Consider the following 26,097-nt stretch of genomic DNA (forward strand, 5'->3'; position numbering starts at 1 on the left):
CCTGCTTTATCCTTCACTTTGCTTTGTATTACTTACACTGCAAATACCTGATTTGGAGTTATTCTGTCAGGCCTTTGTATACCAAAAAAATCAAACATGACCATTTCTTAGAAGTACAGAATAGTTAATCAAATTTTCCTGCATTTCCTGGTTACCACTACTTACAAGTGGGTGATAAAAAATTATGAGGATACTCTACAATTTTAGATTCGTACTGGTAATTCACACAGCTTTAGATTTTGACTGTACTTCTATTACACTGTAAATAGTGGAAGAAAATATAAGCCTAATAAGAAAAAATTCCAAACTCAGAATCCCGTATTTCTATCAATTTAATTTATATAGCATTCGCTCCATCTTAATATCAGATGCTAATGCAATATAGGTCAAGTTGTCTTAGTGCTTCATTAAAATGAACACACTACTTTGAGCTTTAAGGGTACTCCTTGACACAAAATATCTGGTACTTTGTTTCTGGTAAATTACATCTCATAACAAATATATTGACGACCCAAGAAGAAATCTCTCAGTATCAGAAGAATACACAGCACAGGGTAACTTTTTTAGTTATTCTAAAGGACCACCATAAATCCAAAATAATATAAAACAACACAACAAAATAATGAGCATTTGGTAAGAAATAAGGTTTTATTCAAAATGTACTTAAAATCCTCTTTCAAGATATAACACTGTCATATTTCTATGATGTGAGAAAACACTAAAAGGCATGATATAAAACCATGAAAAACACAAGACTATCTGTAAGGTCAGGGAAAGCAAAGCAGCTTGCAATGGAGAAAAAAAAAAATCAAGGATGTTGTGGTTTGGACATCAAGAACAACCCAACAGCTCTGGAAATGCTTCCTCTCTCAAAGGTTTTGCACAGTATCCCTTTGTATTTGGCGGAAAATATTTTGCTTTCTGCAGAGCATAAATCAGCCCCAAGTAAAGATGATGTCCCTACCTCACAGAATTCCTTGCAGTTACCAAGTTAGGGGCAAAACAAAGGTATTGTGATCAAATTATCCTGATTCTCAACTCCACAGCTGTATTTATTTCAATATATATTACCAAAACCCTAAACAATCTTCAGATATAAGTATTTTCTTCCTCACTGTTAAAACTAATGCAATTTCTATACAACTTTGATACAATTGCTGGACTATGCTGAAATTTGATATGTATATTAAACCCACACGCAAATTGCTTCTATAATTATCCTAAAAAAATTCAAAAAGTAGTACAAATACTGATAAGTAAGTCCCACACATCTGGATGGCTAAAGGAATACAAACCTTTCATCGTCCATTTCTAAGCTGGATTCACTTTCTGACAGTTGTCTGCAGAGAGCTTCCCTACGTTCCATTTCCCTCTGTAATTTTCTTTGAAGTCTCAAGTTTTCTTCTCTCATATGTCGCTCCTCTTCTAAATATTGTGCCATCTTCTCTGAATCTGAAATTCATCATTTTGTTACATGTTGATTAAAATCCAATTTCTCAGGCAGCCAAGTATGTTGTGGCTAAGTTTACTCCAACACTTCAAGATGAAGGCGTAGAAAATGCTCAGGATAGATCACTGAAAATTTTCACCTTTAAGTCATTAGTTCAAAGCCTAATTCAGAACAGTAGCTACTAAAATAAACTATTGCTTGACACCAAGTTTGAAAATAAAATACAAGAAAAACAAACAAAAACCCCCCACCATGGAGCAAAAGTACTTATTTAAATAAATTTGAAAAGAAAGAAAAAATTCATTAAGAAAGCATTAGTAAAACCATTAAGAAAAAATACTGTTTCCTGCTCCGTTAAAATACTATTCCACATTTACAAAATCTTCCTGCAACACACAGAAGAAATTATTTTACAGGTGTATTTTCATTTTAAAGGAAGAAGCACAACACAAGTTCTGAAACGCCAAACTCAAGCTTGTATCAAAATTGCTACCTCATATATATTCTACAGCACTCTTTCAATTACACATTTTATCATAGCAACTGTCCAGCAGAACATGTGCCAATTAAAAAATATTAGTATTAAAATTGTATTCAATTTTAATGTTAAAAGTCAACAGGAGGTTTACTCTGGACATCAAAGGGCAATTTGAGTTGTCAATTCTAAGCAAGTTCAGCAAACATCACTTAAATGGTCTGGTATCACGGATTATTTCAAGTGATAAAGTCAAATTATGAAAAGTTATGAAGGTTTGTGACAGATTACTCAAATAAAATTGAATACTGATGAAGATTTATGACACACATAGTGTATTTTGCGAGATTTTGTAATGTTTGATCAAGTTTACATTGAATCCCTGACATTAAGAAAACCCAAACCAATTCATCATGCTTTGTCATCACTCCTTTATGCAGCAACCTTCAAGGAAAAGAATATTCCTGTTTTAGAAACCTGTTCCCAAACTATTAACATCATGGGATTTATCTCTCTTCTGTGGAAATATCACTTTTAAATGTAACAGTGTCACTTATTTTACACTATTATCATATCAACCAGTTCCTAGAAGTGCTTCAGAAATAAAAAATGTAATACAAGTATCAGAATTCCATAAGCAGATTTCATTAAATACTTAAGAATACTAGAGGTTCTCTAATGGCCATGTGTTGCAAACACCAATCTGAAAACTGTATTTCAGTTTCATCTTCTGCTTGCAGGCTGGCACATACACCACTCCTATAAGCTCTGCCATTTGTACTGCAGTTCTGTTTAACCTGCTCACAAAGGGAGAGAGTTCTTTTAAACCTAGCTCTTCTTTTCAATGAGAATTTGACTTGATATGCTTTCCATTTTTTTACTCTAAACCACAGTAGTTCAAAAAAAACCCACTTTAAAAATAGAAGATACTTGAAATGAAATTAATTAGGCTGGATTTGCACAAAGATTACTCTAAGTCTAAGGCCTTGCTCTTGTTCTGAACTTTAGTAAGTGAACGCTGCAGTGCAGAATTTTCAAGTACAAAGATTAGCTGTCCTTATCTTCTTTTAACAGCCACAAATTATTAATCCTACAAACTTGTGCACAAGGTCTCTGCAAAAGAGCACTCTCGATCCATCATCTCCGTCTTGAAGGAAGGTTGCTGCTTCTAGCAAGCTCCTTCTTTAAATGGAGGTTGAAATATTCCAGCTAGCCTGGCTGGCCAGCAGGGGATAATACTGCCTGTTCTGCATTTGCCCAAATTCCTCTGGCCATGTGGTGAGGTATCTACTCACTTATCAGCTGCAGTGCAATGCTACTGACTCAGAACTAGGCACAACTGCTGACTCGCAGACAGGAATTTTAGATTCAGCAGGAAGGAAGGAAGGACTGGCATTGCAAAGTCCACGGGAAGGTGCCAGCAGCCTCCTGGCAGCTGAGCCCATGTGCTCAGTGCACAGTCTCTTCCAGGGAAGGCAGGGCAAAATGCAGGTCCTACTGCTGGGCAAGGGGCCCCAGCCCTGCACAACAGGAACATGATGACTTCTACACAGCTCTTCATGCTTCAAAGCCATCTTACATAGGAAAGCACACAGTAAATTACTCCTGCTATACTGTGCAACAGCTGCCTCAGGTTGCCACAATCATTAACAAGTGGAATTCTTACATACAGCTGACCTTTATTTTGCTAGCTCCTAATTCTTTTGAGTAATTCTCAATTTGCAACATGACTCCTACAAAGTAGGCTATAAATATAAATGTTTTGAAAAATTAGTATGTTGAAATACTGCTATGTTTCTGAAAAAAAGATAGATACATCTTTTTCTGGCACAAAATATTCAAGGATTATTTTTTGATTCTTTCAGACATCCTTTTAGTAAAGCTAAAGAACCCCCTAAACTACAGTATAAATACATCAACAAGCAATAACACTGCAATTATGAAAATGTTGTCATCCAAACTTGCCCCATTTTTTTCCACCTTAAATTCAAACTCAAGAAAGTACATATAAAAATCTTACATTACACAAACCTTAGAAGATTTGAAACAAGTTGTTTACTCACGCTGTAACTGTGCAGCTCTCAGTTGTTTCTTTAACCTCTCCACTTCATTCTTTAAAAACCTGATATGTCTCATCATATTTTCTGGAGAGTCTATCTCCATTGATATGTCTCTGGGTGACGGTGGAGCAGATACTGGCTGGTCTAATTTCTCCTGCAAAATTCTATATGAGAAATAGTGCAAACTTTACCTTCCATTCGAACGAAATGAAAACCTCTTATATCCCCCAGGAAGCCACTGCACGGATTCTGACAGGTATGTAGAATTTTTTTTAACTACTGTTTTGGGGCAGATAAATTTGGGAGAAGTTATAATGTTTAGTCTCTAACTCAAAATAAAAAAGGTGAAATTTGTTGTCCTAGTACAGATGAATTTTCTAACATATTCAGACACTGACATTCTGAAATATTACTACATATGGTTCTGGAAAAACCAATTCTAGACTATAAATAGTTATCTCAGTTTTGTACTCAAACGCTACTTACTACACAAAATTTTTGCTAAGCAAATTCATTTAATGAGTTTTTACATTTATGTTCTTAGAGAAAGGACACATAGTGAAGATTGATGATGAGTAAAGTATGTCAATGCTGAAACAGAGGCTTTTCTGCATTTCACCACTACCAAAAGAATTTCATAGACATTTTCTGAAGGACAGTCAAATAGGCTCCCCTCTTTTTTCTTAATGTCCAAACAGAAAGGTATTAAGGTGTTTCATATAATCAAGGTTTCAAACACCTCAAATAACTGATGGTAAATTCAGGATTAATGAACTCCTATTATGAAATAAGCACATGGTAGATATTATAGTTTCTAAATGATGATTTTTGGAGGTAACATAGGAGGATTTTCCAGCCTGAAAGCATGAAACTTTAAAAGGAACATGTTGATAGGCCAGATCCAACTCTGCCCTGAAGAGCAGGGGCAGCACCATGCAAGCACAACCTTTTGTGTGGTATAGTATTTACGGGTACCATACAAAGTGTACTAAAGCAGGGTCTGACTCCACCACAGCTCCCCATAGGAAGGGGCACAGACTGAGAGAAATCAAACCAGAAATGGTTTGCCTTAAAGAAGGCTTTAAATCTAAGATACACAAAAATGCTACCAAAAGGCTCATCCAGCTGTGGATTTACCACTGCTGAATATCACATGCAGCTCTTCAGAGCACCCTCCACACAGCAGGGCTCTGTAAAATAAAACTACAGAACCTGAAGTTCATTCAGGCTCAGGTGTTTTCTGAGGCCCCAGCCAAGATTCAGAGGGTCACACTAATGTAACAATATTTAAACACATTAAAAAATAGGTATTAATAATCATTAATCATTTTCTCTCCTACTTCCTCCCCAAACTGAGTTTTTGTATTATAACACTTAAGAGATGTTTACTTTCATATATATTTTAAATTGTAGCTGTTCCAGGAATATAAAGAGTCACTATCTTAACTTCTAGTAAAGAAGCATTGGGAAGTCTCAATGACATGAGTGCACACCACCGTGAAAAAGCTGAAGTTTTCTTTAAGGAGACAGGGAAAAACCAAGAGCTTCTCATATAATAAATACAGTAAAACACCATGAATCTAAAGCTGACCGCAAACAAGAAGCTTTAGAAAGAGGCTATCAGCAGTTGAAATAATTCAGTAAATTCCTTCAAGCTTTCCCAGGTAATTTCTTAGACTGGTTAGTTGTATCCACTTTAAGCAATCAATGATATGCCATCATGCAAACAAGGAACTTTACAACTGCTTCATCTTCCAGGTTCTCACAGATCAGACAACTCTTGTGGGACAGAGATGAACATATTTAATCCAGAACATGAGGTATTAAAACTCTCTCCCACAGTAAGGAGTGCACTGCAACAAGACAAACCGTTTTTCTGCTTCAAGCTTATCCATCCTCTTCCAGAGACGATTCACTAGTGCTTCTTGCTCCTGTTCCAAAGTATTTTCAAGGTCAATCTTCTCACGTCTTAACTGGAGAGGAAAAACAATTAGAAAAAATTATGGGCCTGTATTTTTTGCAAGGAAACTGGCATCAGGAAAACTCCAACAACCCCATTTTACATAATGCTCTACAAGAGCAAGGAGAAGGGGAAGAAGAGACAAAATTCAGGCACAGTGCACTGGAAAAATCAAGAGATTCAGTAGTTGCACAGTTGTTATCTCCTTAACCCAAGTTTTTCTCACAGAACTTGTCTCTGGCCAATAAGGAGGAGCATGAACCCAGGACATGCAGGCACTGATGACGTGACAAACCTATTCAAAGACATTTATTCCATAAATCTATGAAATTCAAACTGAATTTACTGTTCACTACACCAACAATTCTTTTGGATAATTTTAGACTTTTTTAGCGGAATAATCATAGTTAAATAATCCAGAAATGGAAGAGAAGCCATCTTTGCCTTGTGTGCCTTGTGTTAGATAAAGGACATAACAAAAATAGTAAAAAAAAAAGTTATGTGAACTGCCTTAAATGTTACTTTATCAATCATTACTAGCAAAACAAATGTAATTCTGTCTTTATAAAGCAAAGGCTTTATAAAAGTAAAAGCTTGACATTTCATGTTCACTTACTGTGTGAACAAACATTCTTGATTCTACTATGAGTTAATAAAAGATACAATGTAGAACCTTCTACTCTAAAGTTAATAAAAGATATAATGTAGACCCATACATGAAGAAATCTATTATTAGCATTTAAGTAGAAATACAATGTAAGTATTATTAATACAGGAGAATTTTAAGAGGCACAGCTGATCTTACTCAGTAGCAACGTAGCTGAACTCAAAAAGTTGGTAATAATGAAATATTTGGGAACAGTTCAACACCTTTACAGGTGGAAAATAGCATGGAAGCATTTTTCCCAGCCAAGCCTTCGTTAACACCACTTTTCTGCTGGGCAAATGATCTCACATTAGAAAATGGAAAGACCAAAACCAGAATGAAACTATTTCCATTTACTACTTCACTTGCTGAAGGGCTGTTGCAGCATCTAAATCTGTAAACTATTAGTGCTAACCACCAAATTAATACTGAGAAACCCCAAAAAAATAAACCTACACAATTCAGCTACCAGTGCAAGTTTAATGAATGTACAACTTTCTCCTTTAAAGGTTAGAGGAATTAGTTACTATGAGAAGCAGACATATGTTGATGAGTAATAGGGAACATACTTAGAAAGAGAAACACTGTCTAGCAAATCTTTCCATGTTTGAGTTTCCAGATGTACCTTAACAGCTCAGGGAACTTACATTTCAATTAAAGAGAAGTCAGAAGCAACATGCTTCAGCCTCCCCACGAGGATGAGAATTTGGATCCTGACCAACACTTCATTCCCCATACGGCTGGAGCTGTAGAGGTAGGAAAGCAAAAGGCTCAGCCCCAGGAGCACAGGGCACTCTGCCTCAGGGCTCCTTAGCCAGTCTGGCCAATGCCTGGGGCTGGGAACATCTAGAGGGAAGAAACTACGGAAAATGTCCTTGCAATCTGCACACTGTGCTTCTAACACTACCAAAGATAGACTGCACAGCTAGCTAGATAATCACATGATGAAAAAAGTGTGAATGCAGGTCCTGACCTCTGCAGCAATGGTTTTTGCATCATTTCAATGCAGCATGGCTTAGACTCACCCACTCTTAGTCTTTTTACAACTATGTTTTGATCTAGCAACAAACAAAACCACAAGAACATACAGGTGAAAAGAAATCCCTATCTTTTAATGGTAGGAAGAAGAGCACACTGGAATTTAAAGACAGAGTAAATTATTTATAAATCTGTATTTGAAAAATCTAAGATTACATTTAGTATTATAGCAACCATCACCAAGGCAGTGGAGTCCATTAATTATAAATCTGCATGTAGAAGAGCATGCACAATGGCACAGCCAAACCATCAGCAACAATAGACAAATAACCCTTGTGTTGTGCCCTGAAGCTGCTCTGACAAAACACCAAAGAAACCAGGTTGTGAAACAGATCTAGAATTCCACATTTTCAGCAATATGAAACATACTGGATCTTCCTTTCCTAGTCATGAGCATCGTGCCAGTTTTTCCCACTGTCAGGATTTCAAAGATTGGAGGAAGAACACCTTGAATGGCACCTACAGCAGAAGTAACTGCAGCATCCTGTTCAGAGCTGTGAATTCGGAGAATTAGTATATTTGGTTTGGTACTAGGTAGTTTCAGGTGTACTTTGAAAGGTACTCCAGTCAGTGAATTTTTTAGAAATGTGGTAATATTCTGAACTAAAATAAACAGGATGGGATTATGCTCAGGACCAAGCCAGCAGCTTTGTCAATACTAGTGTCACTCTGCATGGGTTCATGGTTACATTCCAATCAATCATCACTTAATTTAGACCATTAAAACAGGGAAACAAGGAAGCATTGCTTGCTTTTCAGACCTTAACCTTCCCTTCAGAGGAAGAGTAAAATTCCTTTTAACCTTCCTCACCACCCACTTGTGTTTCTTCTCACTCTTTCACAAGTGCACTTACTTTACTTCAAAATGCAGCTAAAATATCCATCGTGTGTGTACTTCTGTATCCCTGCTTTGTCAACTGTCTTGCCAACTTATTAACAAGCACAACTGTTCCCTCCTGAAATGGAGGTCTTCCAAATCAATCAAAGTTGAATATGCTGATCTCTGCCTACACCCACTATCCTACATTTTACTTCTCTGCTTCTCATCTCCACCTTGCCCTTTGTAGCTTTAATTCTGCTGCTCTCCAAGATCTTTCCCGAAGATTTTACACATCTCTTCTCCTTTCAAAGCAGACATAGATGATTATTAGCAGTTTAGTTGTTATTTCTCAACTCCTAACTGCATCAATTCTAGTTTCTCGCTATACTGTATGAAATAGGAAAGCAGTTAAAAATAATAACAGCAAGACTACACACACTGGGTCTCTGTAGGGCAGTACTGACAGCTATTTGTTTCCTATCAAACCACTGAACTGTAACACAGAACATTATTGCTCGTTTTAAGTGAGGCATGCAGTTAATGAAATAGTCACATGCTGCAAATTTCTTCACCATTTGCCTTCAGAGAAGAATGCTCTGCTGACTTCAAGCTGACTTAAGAAATTATTTCAGGTCACATTTGAACCCTAAGATCCAACTTAATTTTTTATTATGGAATAATATTCTATGCAACCACCACTACCATAAATCAGCTACCTACTGATCACCTGTGGCATAAGCAATTCAGATGAAAAAAAGCAAAGGAGAAAGAAAGAACACAAAGCACAGATAATTCATGCTCTCTATTTTAAAAACAACAGTTCAGTGAGCATATGCTGTAATTATCTGCTCACTGATTAGTGACAGATCCCAATGCAGCCCAGCTCAAAGCATTGCTGGAGTCCTCCTTCCAAGCCCTGTTTAACAGGTGTCCTGAAGGTTGTGCTGCAGATCATGGCAATCCCTCTTCCTTAATTCCTCAGTGTGCAATAAAGGCAAAGTGGCTCTCCTTACAACTTTGGTTGCTTCTTGCTATATCCTGCCCATTGCCCCAGGCTGCTGCTTCAGCTGGTTAATTAGCACAATCAGCACTTTTAATTCGTGTGAGGGAGGAAAGCATGCTGAAGCCCAAAGTAACCTGAGATCTACTCTACCTTACTGTGAGAGAAAACAAAGGCATTCGGTGAATCACACATAAATACACATGGAATTTCTAAGCAAGCCTGCCAGCCAAATTTTAACATCTTCACAAAGTTTTCAAAGCCAGATACTAAAGACCTTTGCACATCTAAGCTTTTTGAACAAGACATCATTTAGATGTAGCAACAAGTTTCAAATTTTATGATTTCACAAGTCTGTCTGTCCAGAACAATGAGACAAAAATAATATCATGAAGATTTCAGCTGCGGCTCATGCTAACATTTCAAAGACTACAACAGCTTAGTATGTTAAACTTACTTTGCATTTTGATTAAGTGGCAGCCACCACCACCTTGTGGCTAAGAGAGTTATTTCAACCTCATGCTAATTTCCATGCTGGGTAAGGACTCGCTGGCAACGACGTATTCCCACCTTTTTACTTTTCAATTTGTTTCCTAGGTCTCTCCACGAAGAATGTTACCATGCGAATCAAGAGAACTCACTTGATCATTTAGATAGCCATTAACTAATTTTTTCACGTCAACAGAAAAAGGAGAATCATACAAAACTGGTAGTTGCACTTGCAAAGGTCACCGCTGTCCAGCAGACATGAAGGCCAACAGAAAGACTACTAAAAGTTATAATGGCCATGAAAAAAAAAACGAATCCAAGTTTCTCATAAGAAGTTACGTTACTTTTCTATTGCTTTCAAAGTCAAACTGACTTTTCTATAACCTCAATACTGCCCAGTTGCTTACATACTTAAAAAATTAAGTCAAATCTAATACAACAGAAGAACTTGGTTTTTTCTCAGTCACACAATGGTGAAATGAAGGAGGTTACCTGCTCCAGGGTGAGCTGCTTTGAAATTGTATCATTTTCCAGTTTTTTAATCTTCTTCATCAGTTTGTTCACTTGAAATTCCTGTTCCTGTTCTAAATGCTGCTCCAGTTCAGCTTTCTCATGTTGCAGCTAAAAATTTAGGAGACATGTAAATATTTTAAACACACAAATAAAAGCATAAACTTAGGCACCTTTTATACATTTATTTACACATTTATTCCTAATGCATGTTAAATTCTCTACTGATGCTTCTCAAAAGACTTCAAAATGTACAACCCACCCAACACCCTTTCAAAAAGGAGCATATTAAACTGTGCTGCATATTTACAAAGCAGATAAAATTACATTTTTAATTATTAAGTCAAATCAAAATAGGTTCTTTTATTTGCTATATATAATGCATTATAGACATTTCAAAAGTAAAAAATCTATCATAATGTCCACAAAATTTTAATCTAAGTGCATCATCTCAAGAGCACCCAAAGCACAAAATGTAGGTCTTAGCACTTCTTTCTCCCAGGCAACTGAAAGATGAAAATTGTGACTGAACTCATACTAATGAAATTGCTGTGCAATGAGTTTACAAACAAGAACCAACAAACTTTAATTTCTATTCCTATGCTATCAAAATTAAATGGCTCAGATGACATAAAAATACTGGTTATTTCAAATCAATGTTGTACATTTTCTTAATACCAAAGGGAATCTTTTTCATTTAGTATATCCAATGAAAAAAAAAATCTTTAACTCTCAAGGCTCTCAAGCAGACAGAAACAAAAAAACCCCCTCATATTAACATGAAGTATGGCTTGGAGTAGAGTCCCTCTGAGACAAGGATCCAAATCTTCCTGTGGATAAAAGAGTGTGACTGCCACCATGGTACAAACACGTGAACCTGACTCAGGGAAAAGCAAATGTCACCAAAAGACAACGGTGTAATTACATTGTGTTCTGACCATCCACTGAAACTGCAGGCAACTTTTCCCACCTGCTTATTTTATTTTCTATGCCAGTTCTTCTGGCTAGCACATAACAATCTGTAAGGTCACAGTGCTTAAATGTGTGAGGAAAACCTGAGGACATGGAGAGAGACCTCGCAGTCATGGACACAAATCAAGGTTGCTGGATATCCACAGTGAAGGAAAATACTTTGATTTTAAAACAAGCTAAAATTGCTCATTCATTGATTCAGCTCCTTTTGCTGCTATGTAGAGACAAAATGGTCTGTAAGTGCAGCCTGGCAGAGAGATCAGAGCCAAAAGGCTCATGAAGGAAGAGCACCAGGCAGACAGCAACTACTTGGCAATACACATATGGGAGAAGTTTGGGGGTTAAGTGTGTTTGCAGGGCCTGTCAATGCTGAGATTTTATTTTTCACAATTTAAAATAAAGACCAGAATAGAAAACTCTTAGAATAGACAATATTGGCTTCATTTTACAAAGAGGAAGAAAAATACTACTAACACCCCCAAAATACATGAGTGGTGTCTGTCACTCATATGGGGTAAAATAATTTTTCCCTTTTATTTCTTTTGATCACAAAACCAAACCAAAACAACCAAAATCCAGTTATTGCTGAAAGCTTAATGCTGAAGAACAGAATTGCTAACAATGAGAAAATATCCCCTGGCAAAACACAGGTGGATAGTATTTATTTTACTCAGTAAAGTAAGAGAGTCTTTTCCAAGTATTTTTAATTATATGCAATTATAGTAACAACAGTCTACAGATACACCTGTCAGCTAAAGAGAACGAAAGAAATGTGTTAGAACGTGTCACCTTGATGCCAATGCCTTACAGACCTTGAATTGCGTATGAAAACTCAAGGAGAATTCTCAGCTACGTAAGATTAGAGATGGGCTTGGTGCAAGAGAGACATTGACTAGTTTGAAGTGAGAGTGGGGCTGTCAAACACAAAGCTTAGCAGCAGGAGTGGGAGCCTTAGTCCACCTAAGTTCTAAACAACTACAGTAATACTCTCTCTGTAGGAACAAGTGTCCTGATACAATGTAGGACCACGTTTACCTTCCTTCTTTACTATACTGGCTTACTTCTGGGACAGTGGGAAGTGTTTTTATGAAGTAATGGAGCCAATGGATCAAGTTCCCCCTTAAAAAAACAACCCTCATTTATCCCCCAGACTATGACCTGGTACAGTCTATTTTTAGGTATTCCAGGCCCTCAAAAGCTGTCCACTTCTTCCTTCACTGCATCCTGAAAGTCCTATTTATTAACAATTTTGTATCAGCAGTCTGCCTCCTCTTTATGTCCAGATGTTCATCAAATAAATGACAGATGAGCTGGCTCTGTTTATTCTGCACAATCCCATTTGCATCCTTGAGCTGACACATCATATTTTGGAGAGCAGGAAGAGTAATAGCTTATGTTTACAGACTTATAATTTTTTAAAGAATTGTCAAGAATCAGACTTATGTAAGAAACATTTCTGTACAGACATCCAATTACTTCACTTGCCTGACTACACATTATGCTATTATCTTGGTATGTTGTAACATCTTACTTTCAAGGACAGATACTTGGACCAATTTGCAATTTGGTGTTGAAAAAAATCTGAATTTGATTTTGAAAAGGACTGGTGCACAACTTAAAGTAACTGACTTTGTAAGATCAAATAACATTAAAAATAAATTTCTCTTTGGAGCAGCCCTGTTTCACAAAAGATTAATTTTTAAGATTTACTACTTTCAATTTCAAAACAGTAACTCAACATGTCCATGTCCACCGCTGCAAGAACAGAGCCTGCATCAAAATGCTTCTAACGATACTCTGCAAAATACTGCTACCATTCAATAATCACTAAGGATTGAGGATGCTATAAAAATATTGTTCCAAGCTTTCCAGAGACTTCATCAGGTAAAAAAAATATAATGACATGAAGTACACGGGAAAATATAGTAAATTGATATAAGGCTTATAAGAAGTTTGTCAAGGATGTATGTGATAAAAAGCTTTTGTTTACTGTAAGACCTCTGGTGAGATGCATGTGCTCCTTCATTCCTGCAACATTCAACCTAGAAAATTAATAATTATGCTAAACAAATGAAATGCATCTAATAAAATTGTGTATTTATTCATTTGGCTTGTAGAGGCAGTGAAAGTTACAGTTATAAAAAGGTATTATTAAGCAATGTTATGGCACCAGAAGGACAGTATTATTCCAGTGGAAACACCTCCTTTTATGTGCTACTGTGTCTGTTTAGACTCAGTCTGGCAAGTAGTAAAAGGTTTCAAAATTAATTTCTTATGACATTGCAAACCTGATGTCAGTCTGTGTTTTATAACAGTAATGCACATGGTGCTGAACTGGGAGATTCCTGCTGGCTGTTAGGAGGAGCACTGCAGCTCAGGCAGGCAGCTCCCACATTTAAAATGTTTTAACATTCTGGGAGCTCATTCCAGAGGCCAGGCTGAATGAGAGGCATAAGCCCCTACAACTGTGACAAACAAAGGTCTGACAAAGCAACAAACACACAGGCACCATGAAAAAAGTCCCTCTGCTGGGTGGCTTTCAACAGAATAATATGGCAGTAATTTTGACACAGGCATAGAGCTGTAAATATTTGAAAAACTGAGAGTGAAAATGAGATGCAGTTGAGCAGAAGTACCTCTCCTCTGTTCCAAAATGCAAAGTTTTAGACAAAACAACAGATTCATATGCAATTTTTTCCCTTACTCATCCAAAAGGCAGGAAGCCATTTGATGCACAATGTCTGACAGCAGGAATGCTGGAAGTCTCATTCCAGGTCAGACCAACATTGCCTGGCGAACACAGACATTAAGAGTTAATTCCAGAGAACGGCGAAGCAACCAACTGGAGACTACTGTATTCCTGGTTAAGTCATCATCCAAAGTCTGCATCTAATTTAACTAGAATTCCCTCCAGAGCAAAGATGCCAAAAATGGAAGCGGGCATTGAGTTCATTATTCTCCTAATGAAGACAGAATTGCTACTACAATACACTCCAGTGTATTGAAGTATGAGTACTATACTCTAGTATGAGTATGGCACTCACAAATCTCAGGAAATTAAAAAAAAAAGAAATCGTAATTACCTTAACTTCCTGGTCTAAAAAACATTAGCCAGGAATGTAGCACTACACCTGTATAACAGGAAGACTATCTGATTATAGAAAAGATATTGTAATAAACTCTAAACTGACCCTGTGATGTGTGCCAGTAATGCCCCCTTTTCCAAAAAATGAGTTTATTTGTAAAACCAGGAGCTTCTCTTCTGCAATATTTAATCTGTTGGTCTACGTGGATTTAATTCCCAGGATTCACAACTGAAGAATCAAACCTTCAGACAACAGATAAGCTTTCAGAAAACAAAAACCATCAGGTATTATTTGCAGTTCTTTGCTACTTAAGAAAATTGCCTGCAACTCACCGATATTCTAATGTCAACTTACTAAGACTCTGAAGAGATGAAAAATTACTTTCACAGAAACACACAGTAATATTCAAATGTTCCCTAATTCTACAGGTAAGCTCTTTAGTGGAAGGGACCATTTCCTCTGTACCATTTGTAAGTTTCCAACAATGTTACTGGTGTTTAGGAGAATATATCAATATTCTGGTTTTGCATTTCACAGCAAGTTTATCAAATCAAAGATATAATCAAGCCTTGAAATGAGATTTGCATTCAGCATACACAGAAACAGAAAAATAGTTTTAATATTAAACTGTTTGCTTTAAAACAAGTCCTCCACCCACACTGCATATCTTGAGCCACTGTAAAGGTATGAAAAGTCATCCAGAAGTATGGACAACAAAACCTGCTGACCAGAGTAAGGGAAGGGTTAATAGCATTTGCAGCATATGCCATAAACAGAAACACCACTGGTGCCCATGCACAAGGCACAAAGGTTTCAGCTCTGGCCTTGTGGAGGAGCATTCATATAACCCTTATCGGCTCTGTGCACTGAAGTTTTCAGGTGAACCTCTAAGCAAGAAATTCCATGCCACTCACCCTTCACAGACACAACCACCACCACCACCAGCAGCATGTTGACAGCTGTTCTCTTTTTCAAGTTACCTGGGTTATTAATTCACAGAGAGGACAAACTCACAGTTTACTTTAAAAAGTTGCTACCTAATGGTGCTGAGAGAAACGACACAGCTTCAGGATGAACAATTTGGAACACATGTGCGTTTATGAACTGCCATATTTTAAAATCTTCTGATTGACATAACCATGTTTATCAAAGGCTAAACGAGGCTTACTGCAAGGTCACATGGAATGAAATATAAGGCTGCAGGTTGAGATACTGTTTAATAAAAACAGGCGGTGGTCAGAATTTTACCTCCATACTCTTGTAAGTTATAGCTTTTCTTTCAGCAGAAACCTGCAGCTTGCCTGCTGAAAGCTGGGTAATATTTATGGAATGATGTTGAATCCAAAACTGAGGATTTTCTCCAAATGCTGCACAAAAGGTGAGAATAACTTCCAGTTTATGTCTGCATTCTGTTTCAGATGCTTCTCTGAATCTTTCACAAATGAGAATGAAGTTCTCATTTGAGAATGAAGCACCCATTAAGGGTTTCCAAGAGACAAATAGCACAATGCCATTGCATTGTTGCATATATTACAAGACAAACACCCTCTTGGATATTTTCACAACAGTAGAGTGTTACCTTTTTCTTTAATTTGAGGCAACAGTCAAAGGATGGTTTCTGAAAGTCCATAGCAAAAAAGAATAAAAATAGTTGTACTTTTAGGTTGACAAGAAGTTCGTATTTCTCTTTGTAATGTGTGAACCTATTTTGCATCATTTTAGCAATTTAAGAATGCTAAAGATAGTTTAAAAAAACCTGTTAAAACAATCTCATGAATTCTAGGGAAAAGGCTAAGCATATTTTAAGCAATTAGTTGATACAACAACTTACTTGCTGCAGAACTTTGCGGTACAAATTTGTATGCAAGGTCATCATACGACTTCAAAACTCTTCAAACAAATCAGGTGTAATTCATGCTTTTATTTTTAATGTAAGTTTTAGTTTCCTCTTTACAGTGTATGGTACAGTCCCACGTAACCTGGTTCTGTAACAGATTTCTACATCTCCCTTTCAATTAAACAACATTGTTCAATGTACCATTTCTCCCTTTACTGCAAGAGACTTCAGTGGAAAGCTTTTTCTATAGTGATATCCACATCTTACTTCAATTAGAAAAGAACAGTTGATACCCCTATTTTACTGCCATCTGCTTCTCTGTTTTTCATGAAAATGTATGACTTAGAAAGCAAACATGTCTCTTAGTCAGAAACATTCTTGTCAGTCCTCAAGAACAGCAAGGGGAAATAGTAATACCACGTAAGGGATATTTTATCTTGCTACTGAGCTTCCTGTGTGATAACAGGCACCAAAGAGACAAAGTGAGAGAAGGCCCAGTTTTCAGTAACAAAAGCGCCAGATGGGATTAGCTCTAGTGGTGTTTCCAAACACTGCACTTCCTAACTGCAGGGCTAAACATGCCTTCAGTCTCCAGCTGCAGAATACAGCAATGCTTACAACATACAAATTAGCTTCTTCTAAAGTGCCTAGTTTTTCATGACATAGCTTAGAACTAACGGCATGAAAAAAGCTCAGGCAGATCACACTAAACATTCCCCTAACTTTAGTATCCTGTCTCCTACAGGGGCCAAGAGCAGGTATTCAGGCAAGACTGTGAGCACACAGCGACCATGAACAACCCTTTCAACAAATACTTAGCCACTTTCCAAAAATTAGCAACTTGGGTAATGAAAGAAGTTTCTCTGCCACAAATTGTCCCAGCGTCTTCAACTTTTTACTTTTGCCATCAAACTGATGTTTTAATTCAATAGCAGCAACTGTTTTGTTACAAGTATGGATAAACTTACAGAAAAAGCCTCCTTCAAGCATCGCCGCACATTCTTGTGTATAAAGTTTAAAATTTCAGGACTCCTGTTAAATATCAAAGACTCCAGAAAAAAAGTGTTTCACTAGCATTTTAAATTAATCAGTAACTCTTGTCTGGAAGACAGTTAACATTTACTGCAAGCTACACCCATTTTTTGCATCAGTATACAAACTTTCAGGTTCTCAAAGCTGAGTTCACAGATGCAAACTTTAAAGCAACATGTTAAAAAAAAGGTCACTCACTACACTTCTTGTACTTTGCTTTTATCGAGTGTCAGCTTTCCAACCTGACCACTTCTCTCAGAGTGCAGTCACACAAACACAAAAAAAAGTTCAGTCACCAGTTAGTCCTGAGGCTCCTGGGAGAAACATCAGTAAAGGCACCAATTACCTGCATCAGTTTTCTTGAGAGCTCATTAGTGAGAAATTCCTCTTCCTTTTCATAGTTTACTGCAAGTGTTTCTTTTTCTTTCTGCAGAGCTTGAATCTTCTTAAATAGAGTATTACTGATGAATTCCTCTTCTTGCTCTGCCCTTGCTTGCTGTGAAATAAAGACATAAGTTTTGAGACAAAAGGGAGCAAGTTTCCTTTCAAAAAAGCTACAATTATTCCATTCCCCTTTAAACGCTTATCATCCTGTAGGCCTGTAGGCTGGATCTAAGTGCTGTTACCATTCCCTTTTATAGCATTATAGCACCCTTCTTCGTTTTTTGTTTTCAACCTTTTAATGTGAGAAACCGCATTGGTGCTTTAAAGTGGCCTCCTACCAACAAACTCCCCAACCTTATAAACTTTGTAAAAGCATTACAGATTCAGATACCTATTTTTACCTACTCTATGCCTAAAAAGGAGCTCCTGTCTAAATGATCTCCATTACAAGCTGAAGCACAGCTCAGACTGCTGCATGCCTCTTTTTCAGATCCCTTAGACTGAGCTCTGCTTTCCAGGAGCCAAATAATGCTCCCCTTCTTTCACCCAGCTATGCGGAGCGGCAGGCAGCACGGCTCCTCTCACAGGAATTCCTACCCCACCACCAGGAAAACAGGTACGTTACTCCTCACAACTGCTACTCCACTACATCCAGCAGCAACTCACAAAAATGCCATGGGGTAGCTTTACCCCAAGCTACTCGGGAAATCTTGCCCATGCAGAATTACTAAAGGTGACAATTTCCATTTCAGCTTACTGCTAGCACCCCGCACTGCTCCACGGAAAGCCAGCCTGGGAGACTGCACTCTTGCATTCCCTACAGTTCAGATGTTTGTATGTTTTTTTAAGTATAAAGTTGATAAATGGAAAATAAAAGTGATCCTTTGAAAGCCTGCTCTAAAAGACCATGAAGAGTACTTCATATAGGCAAATGAAAGATCACAGCTTACAAATCGGTAGAGCCAACTCTTAATACTACAGTCCAAAGCCTGGAACAACTGAATGACACAAATACTGCATTTAACAAATGAGGCAAGATAGTGTTAGGAAAGGTTTTATTCCCTGCAATAAAATCCATGACTTGAACTGCACATATGTGATTTGCCCTGATTCTAATAAAATTATACCAGCTTATACCTTATGTAAACATTCTGCAAGCTTTATTTCAGTAAAATTAGAGAGAGGAAAATTTGAGAACTGAAACAGACACATTGCTGAAAGCTTATTTTCCATAATCTTCTGCCCAAAATGTGCCAAAATAACAATCTCTTTATACTTATTTTACACTAGAAAATGCTTGAAAGATTGCATTATGTCAGCGATCTTTTAACTGAAATGATACATTCCCTAGCGGCCTAAGAGCCAATTACTTAGACACCTTCAATGTCTAGGAGAAAAGTTAATTAAAGAGCATAACTGCCTTTCAATTTGGTGAAACAACAGGACAATTGCAAATTCTCCTCATGATATCACCAGTATCATAAAACCTAAAGCAGTGGTTTGGAAACTTCTCAGTTGAGTCCACCTTCCATCAAGTCCTTCTCTTCACATCTTTGTCTCTGCCTTCTCGTGTCTTCTCCCATCTCTACTGCTTTCTTTTCATGGCCCTTTCCTACTATCTATCTGCCACCAGCTCCCTTCTCCCTGTCACCACCAGAGCTGGCACAACCCCAACCTGAAAAAAACAAAAAAAGAAAGAAAAGAAAAAGCAAGATCAGGCAGCCTTTACTGACTTAGCAGCTTAGGTCCTGCACAACACCCCCTCTCCAATGTTTTGCATCTCCATAGCAGAGAACAGGTACTCCAGAATGTTCAGCAGTGGTATTATTACCTGTCACAGCAAGAAAATAGGGAGTTGTCCAAAAGGTCTGAAGAAATGTTACATTGTCAGCTCACATCTCAGAGGATTAAAACTCCTGGAATCTAACTGATCTGAATAACATCATCTATCAGCTTCTAAATGTGGCTTTACTTAGAGCTACTAACCATCTTATGTCTTCAGAGACATTCCGGAACAGAGTAAACAAGTCAAATTGCAAGGGCTCATTGTCCTCAAATCATTAAAATTCATGCATACTGTTCCAAAATCAACTCCTCCACTGCCTTCACTACTTAGGATTTCTGCTTGTGTCTGTTTTTTGGTGGTTCAGAAAATAAAAGACAGTAACACAGACCAAGCTTACCTAAAATTAAATTAGAAAGCACTTGGTTCTGAAAAACGAAAGAATGAGGGTGTTTCTGCTTTGATTTCTATTCATCTGGAACTTGCACAGATTTGTTCTGCTCGTGCTTTGCACCAGTCAAAAGCTCTAAAATCACATTATTATAGCACCGAGCCTGCACAACACTGTTAGCCAGATCCTGGTGTCACATTAACGATGGGTGCCCAGGCCAACAGGAGCGCAGGCTGCCAAGATCCCTGTCCCGGCCAATGCCCCTCCTGTGTGCCCACACGGGAGCTCATGCAGCCAGGCAGCAGGCCAGCACGGGCTGAGGAGACACCCAGAAATCAAGCCTTTCCCTTCCTCCTCCCATTTTCCTTTCCTGGATCTGCTTCCCAGGCTGGCGTGCCACACAAGCAGCGTGCTGGCACGCAGGAAGCAGGAACGAGCAGCCCCAGTGCACCCATTCAAGAACCGCCCTACAACAACCCCTGCGCCCACAGCAAGCAGGACCCCGGCCCACACGCAGGTGGCTCACGGGAAAAGCTAGGTAGGATTTCATCCGACTCCCCTACACAAAGAATGCATTTCTCAACTCAACAGCAGCAACCCTACACATCTACAAATGAACTGTGAGCCCCAAATATCCACACAGCATATTGAATATAATGAATGTCCATTTAATTACCCAAGGACAGCACTTTCAACACAAACATTTTAGCTGAAAAACATCAGACAGTTATTAAGACAAAGCACATAATTCATTACCATATTGCTTCTAAATTTCATTCTGAAACTTGCCCTTCATCTTGTTACTCATTATTTGGTGATAGTTCAATTATCTCAAGTAATAGAATAATTCATGTTTACCTTAATATTGCCTAAAATCTTGAAATCTGTTCCTCATTTAGCCCATAATCAAACTGATTTTTCTGGATGTGAATAAATTGTTTTTCCAAAGGGATAACTTGTCTTTTTATTAAGTATCTGTATTTGAAAAGAGGCTTGATATCATCAGCAGAAAAAGGAAAGAGAATACAGAAATCAGAAACACTGTCTTCCACGAGGGCATAGAGTTCTTGGTTTTCCTCTATTATCCATATCACACTCAACATCCAAAATATTAACAGCCATTTACTCTGTTCTGGGTACCATATTACAAAATAAATTGCTAAGGCACTGAGTGATACAAAATGATAACACCTTATCAGTCAGTCTCTGGAAACCTGAAACAAGCAATCTACTTTCACGACAGATATTCTACATAACAACAGTCATATCCACCTGTCTCCTGTGTCTCAAAACTCCACACGTAGCTAACTTGGAGCATTCCATGGATGCATCCACTAAGGAAAAATCTGTAACTGTTGTGGTCAAGACCATAAATGCAAGGGCTATCATGTTACTTCACAGGAAATCAAGAATAGAGGGAGGTAAAAAGCACCTCATGCATATAAACCACAAAAAACCTCTTATATTTTTGAGGAAGAAAAATCCTGCTATTTCTATTGCAGAAGCTTGTGAAATCCTGATCACTAGTAGAGCTGATATACATGAAGTGTACTAAAAACCTGTCCTCATGAGCTTAAAACCCAAGTAATTTTAAAAGAACTAAGAAACATATTTGTCCTAAACTTTACATAGTAACCAAGTATCATATTAGGAAGTGAATTGCACTAAAGTTCTTTTTCCACATGCTGCATACACTACCATAAACTGAAAGGTTTGCTGTTAACGCACTTTCCTTCTCTTAGTTCTTCTTGTGAATACACCTTTAGGAAACTAGGTTCACACTGCTGAATTTCCCTCTGCTGTTTTGGTTCTAGCACAAGCAGCAGCTTCTGTTTCTGGTCGTATGCTCTTTTTCTGTACCACTGCACCATACACCAACCACACTGCTCTAGTGGCACTGTATTATATAAAACAGCAAAATCCAGTACTTCTGATGAGGCATCAGCTTGAACACAGTCAAATAACAAAAATAAACTGTAACACAAAAAACACCCCAAACTTTAAAAAATCCCTTTTTTCCCCCACTAGCTCTTCTAAAAGCCTCACAAGTCTTCCTGTTACTGCACAGCAAGCAAGTTCAGCAATCCAATTAATACCTACTCTATAGTCAGTATCAGCACATTATCAGTGACCTGACATGAACATGTTCTTGCATTTTAGTGTCAGGTGTCATTTCAGACAATTTCAGTAGCAAATGTTTCACAAACTGCTCCAGGCACACTTGACTACCTGCAAGGCACATATCAAGCATGCCCAGCTGCACGCTGACAAACATCACCTGTCTCCAGCAGCATCCAGGGTAGAGGTGACACAAGATTTCAGGGGATCTTGTTGGAAACAGCCTACCAAGCATTGTTTTGATCTAATCCACCCTTGAAGGACTTTTATCTTTATGTCAAGAGCCACCATGACCTCTTTACCTTTCATCCATCTTTTCCTGGTGCAGTTCCTGCTGACAGGACCCTGTGGACAGTGTAACCCTGTAGATGGAGCTGAAGAGCAGTTTAATCTGACACAAGAAACTCAATCTTTGCTACTGAATATAGACTGAAGGGTTGGGACAGCTTCGGGAAGAGATGATCTCAGTCGCTGCACATGTTACACTGAAGTAAAGCTGTCACTTCAGAAAGGAGCCCTCCCAAAAGTCCTACTAAACAGGATGAGGTAAACAGGGTGAGAAATGCAGAAAGTTACAATGTCATGATTTTAGAATATGCACTTCTTGCATAAAATAAAATCGAAGCTTCCCAACTCCTCTCTAGCAGTACTGACTCAAGTGACTGCTCTGGCCATACTTTCTAGCACCAGGTTAAAACGACACAGAAAGCTACTGATCTACAAATGCAATGAATATTCCAGTGAACCGACACTGTTCCCTTACAGGAGAAACTTTTACAGTGCAGCTATTTTTTTCCTACAAACCTTCCAGCTGCATCTGAAATGACCAAAGTGCATGCAACGTGCCTTTCAGACAAGGAGAAACATGAACCACCACAAGAACAGAAGTCAGCAGCAACTCAGAAAAGAACTCCCACTACTGCCAACTGTAGCGACTGCCCAGCAGCACATTCCTGTCTGTAAGGGCTGAAGGACAAGGAGTTCCCACCCAAGCCCCAGTAACGATGTGGGTACAGCTTTCCTCCCACCCAAGCAAAGGTACTTCTTTCAGCTGGGTGGCCTGTCTGCAGAGAAAAGAGCAATTGCTCTCGTGGTTGAAGTGGTGAGCTGGAATTCAAGTTCTGGGGTCAATTTGTAGTGTGATTTCCTGTCTAATCTATGGCAAACCCCCAGGGTCGTTTCCTCTGTTCTGACATGAAAGGACTTTTTTCTTTGTTTTCTTTTCCCCTCCTTTAAGATGAGTTTTCAGGAGTAAGAGAACAATAGAAAGAACTGTGCATTTTTATCTTTGGGCATACAGTATCTCCTAAAAGCCCCAAACAAGTAGTGATACCTTTGAATGGTTCCTTCAGAACCCCAAGCTGCTGGAATGTTTTTTTGTTTTATTTTAAACACAAACCTGGCAGTGTAGGAGGAAAGCATTTTTCTGGTTGGTTGGCTTCTAAAAACAAATAAACAGACCCCCCGCCCCCCCCAAAAATCACAAACTTACAGGCTTACCAAAAGTTCTTTTCAAAATACACTAAGGAAGAAAGAAATTCATTACTTGAACTCATCCTGAGAACTTCAGCTACTCTAAACATTACCTAGTGTGTAACATTACATAAATGTGTGTAACATAAAGCCACTGAAGCAGAATTGCTTCAAAGCACAAGTACTATTATATTTCAACTATTCAGTAGATGAGTTCTGCTGCAAGAGGAGACAAAAAAGATACCTGGTTTTTAATATAATAACAACAATTTATAATTATAATAATAAAGGAATAACCTTATGATAAGCTACCATTTGAAGTATTAAAATACAGTTCCTTTTAATTTCCATTTATAGTTGGAAATTCTCTGTCCCCTTCATCCCCCACCCTGCTCCTTTTTAAAAGGTCAATTAGGTTTTGGCCAGACACGTCAAAACGCCTCTGTCACAGTACTCCTGCCGCCAGCTCCAGGCATAGCAAGCTTTTCCCTCGATGCCTACCAAGTGATGCAGCATATGGCCACACAAATCCACAACGGGTGCAGACTGACTAGAGAAATGAGCTGACTCAAACAACACTAGAAATACATTTTTCTCCCATGTCAGTTTTAACCCCAGTCAAATGTTTTCAGCTGGACATCGCTCATGCAGCCTTATGGGAACTTCTCACAAAAACTCAGGTGCATACATCTCGTGGTTTGGGAAGAGCACTTGAGAAAAGCCGTCAGAACTGACCAGCTTCCTAAACACAAAAGTCACTGGTATTCTTTCATGCCAAGTAATCTCTTAACATCAGCAATGAAGTAAATTGTTTGACGGTATGCAATCCCATTGTATGTACTTCTCTCTCTGCATTTTGAAGCTGACCTGAAAGCCTTGCACAACTGAAACACACAAGTGGTAAAAATAAGCAAGTTTTGAAAACAAGCTCATCTGACATGCATAAATATTTATAAAATGAATGCATTTGGCTAATTACAAATGAAGTGTAACAAGCCATATATATGGCTTTCATAATTATTTCATAATGGATTTCATAATTAATACAATCAATTCCTGAATTTACTTACATAATTGAAAACTAATTTAAACAGCTTTCTTCAAAACAGGAAAAAACATAGTGCAGTCTCTTCGAGGGTTTTTACTAAATCTAAATACTGGCATTAAGTAGTTAATAAAAATGCAGCATGTGAAAAAAACACATTTTCTATGACCAACAAAGTGTCAAGATAGGGCCTAGAAAAATGTATCAGTAACTTTTACTGAACAGTTTAACCATGAACACATATTGCTATGCAAGTCTTAATGTAACTAAAAATTATATGGTAATAAAGCACCATAAAGGAAAAAGTAGCAGGGTTGTACAGGCACACATTAAACACTTCCTATTTTGAACACTCAGCATGACAACCTCAAGAATCTGACTATTCATTAGAAACGTGCTTTATAGCTCTTATTTTTCATTCACTTAAACATCATCATGTAGAACAAGCTCCCAGACAGTTATCAGGGCTGGAGTCTCTGCTTCCAGCATACAAGAGCTGTAACCTGAGCCAACAGAAGTCACAGGCCAAGGCAGGAATGACCCAGCAGGAAAATTAAATCTAGCCTGCAGACCTTTCCAAACAGCTCTATTTCATGAGGCCCTTCCTCCGTCCCAAGGCTGCACATGCAGCACACATTTCCTACACTTGCTGCATGTTCAGCAGCACTGATTTCCAGGGCATGTGTAAAGAAAGTATAGTGCATATAAGCACCAACAAACCCACTGCCCCTACGTCCTCAAGTTCACTGCATACAAGCAAAATACTGCTTCAAAATGACTGCACATGCAAACATGGCCAGGACGGCACCAAGAATGTGAGACAACTTCCCCATCAGTCCAGCACGGGCAAGGGACCATCCCCAGCACAAAGCTTCGGCAACACATCTCCAGGAGATGAGGGGTGCTTTGCCAGGGACATCTTCGCTAGTTTGCTAGTTTGTACCCAGCTAAAGATTTACACTGACAAAGACAGCCAATACGGAAAATCCTGCTACACTGTTGAATCAAACTCTGAACCAAAGTTTGAAATACCTCTCTATTTATCCTTTACTGATGACTACTAGAAAGAAATTTTTGCTTCACCCTTTGACTTCTAGTGGCACTGCTGTTTTACTGTTGGATTTTTCGTACTGGAAATAGTTTGCTAGTTAATCAATAATGTAAAACAAATGGAAAACAGAAGCACATGGAACAGGTTTTGCTTTTGCTCAGCCTCTATAAAAACTGCTAAAAAACATCACAAAGATGCACATATATACATAATGAGATTTGTAGTTTTATGTTGAGTTTGTCTCAATTTTCAAATGCACAGACTTATCAAAATGAAAGATAGAAAAAAGATCATATTGCTTATAGCTCATAGCTAATTTAAACAGCATATACTGTTTTGTTGGAAGTGGTGTGTGTTAATTAATTTCCACAGGCTGTGCGATCACTGGAATAACCATCCTTTAAAAATGCAGTGGTTTGTTTGACTTACATCTACAATACTTAAATTTAACAAAATCTGGTTGTCATGCTTCTTAGA

The 26,097-nt window shown here is 38.0% G+C and overlaps 1 protein-coding gene across 2 annotated transcripts in view; it reads right to left on the bottom strand.

Annotated features, from left to right (window-relative positions):
- CCDC6 (coiled-coil domain containing 6) overlaps nucleotides 1–26,097 on the bottom strand; it is a 44,857-nt gene that overhangs the window by 13,690 nt on the left and 5,070 nt on the right. For both annotated transcript variants that reach the window (XM_042033309.1, XM_042033310.1), the window contains exons 2-6: nucleotides 17,722–17,871; nucleotides 10,431–10,559; nucleotides 5,855–5,958; nucleotides 3,989–4,149; nucleotides 1,296–1,452 (exon numbers count right to left, since the gene is read on the bottom strand). In XM_042033309.1, coding sequence (XP_041889243.1) covers nucleotides 1,296–1,452; nucleotides 3,989–4,149; nucleotides 5,855–5,958; nucleotides 10,431–10,559; nucleotides 17,722–17,871 — 701 coding nt within the window. The remainder of the gene's footprint in view (nucleotides 1–1,295; nucleotides 1,453–3,988; nucleotides 4,150–5,854; nucleotides 5,959–10,430; nucleotides 10,560–17,721; nucleotides 17,872–26,097) is intronic.

Source organism: Corvus kubaryi, unplaced genomic scaffold, assembly GCF_017639235.1.
Source record: "Corvus kubaryi isolate FWS band 111438036 unplaced genomic scaffold, C.kubaryi_AGA036_p1.0 37357, whole genome shotgun sequence".
Taxonomy (NCBI): domain Eukaryota; kingdom Metazoa; phylum Chordata; class Aves; order Passeriformes; family Corvidae; genus Corvus; species Corvus kubaryi.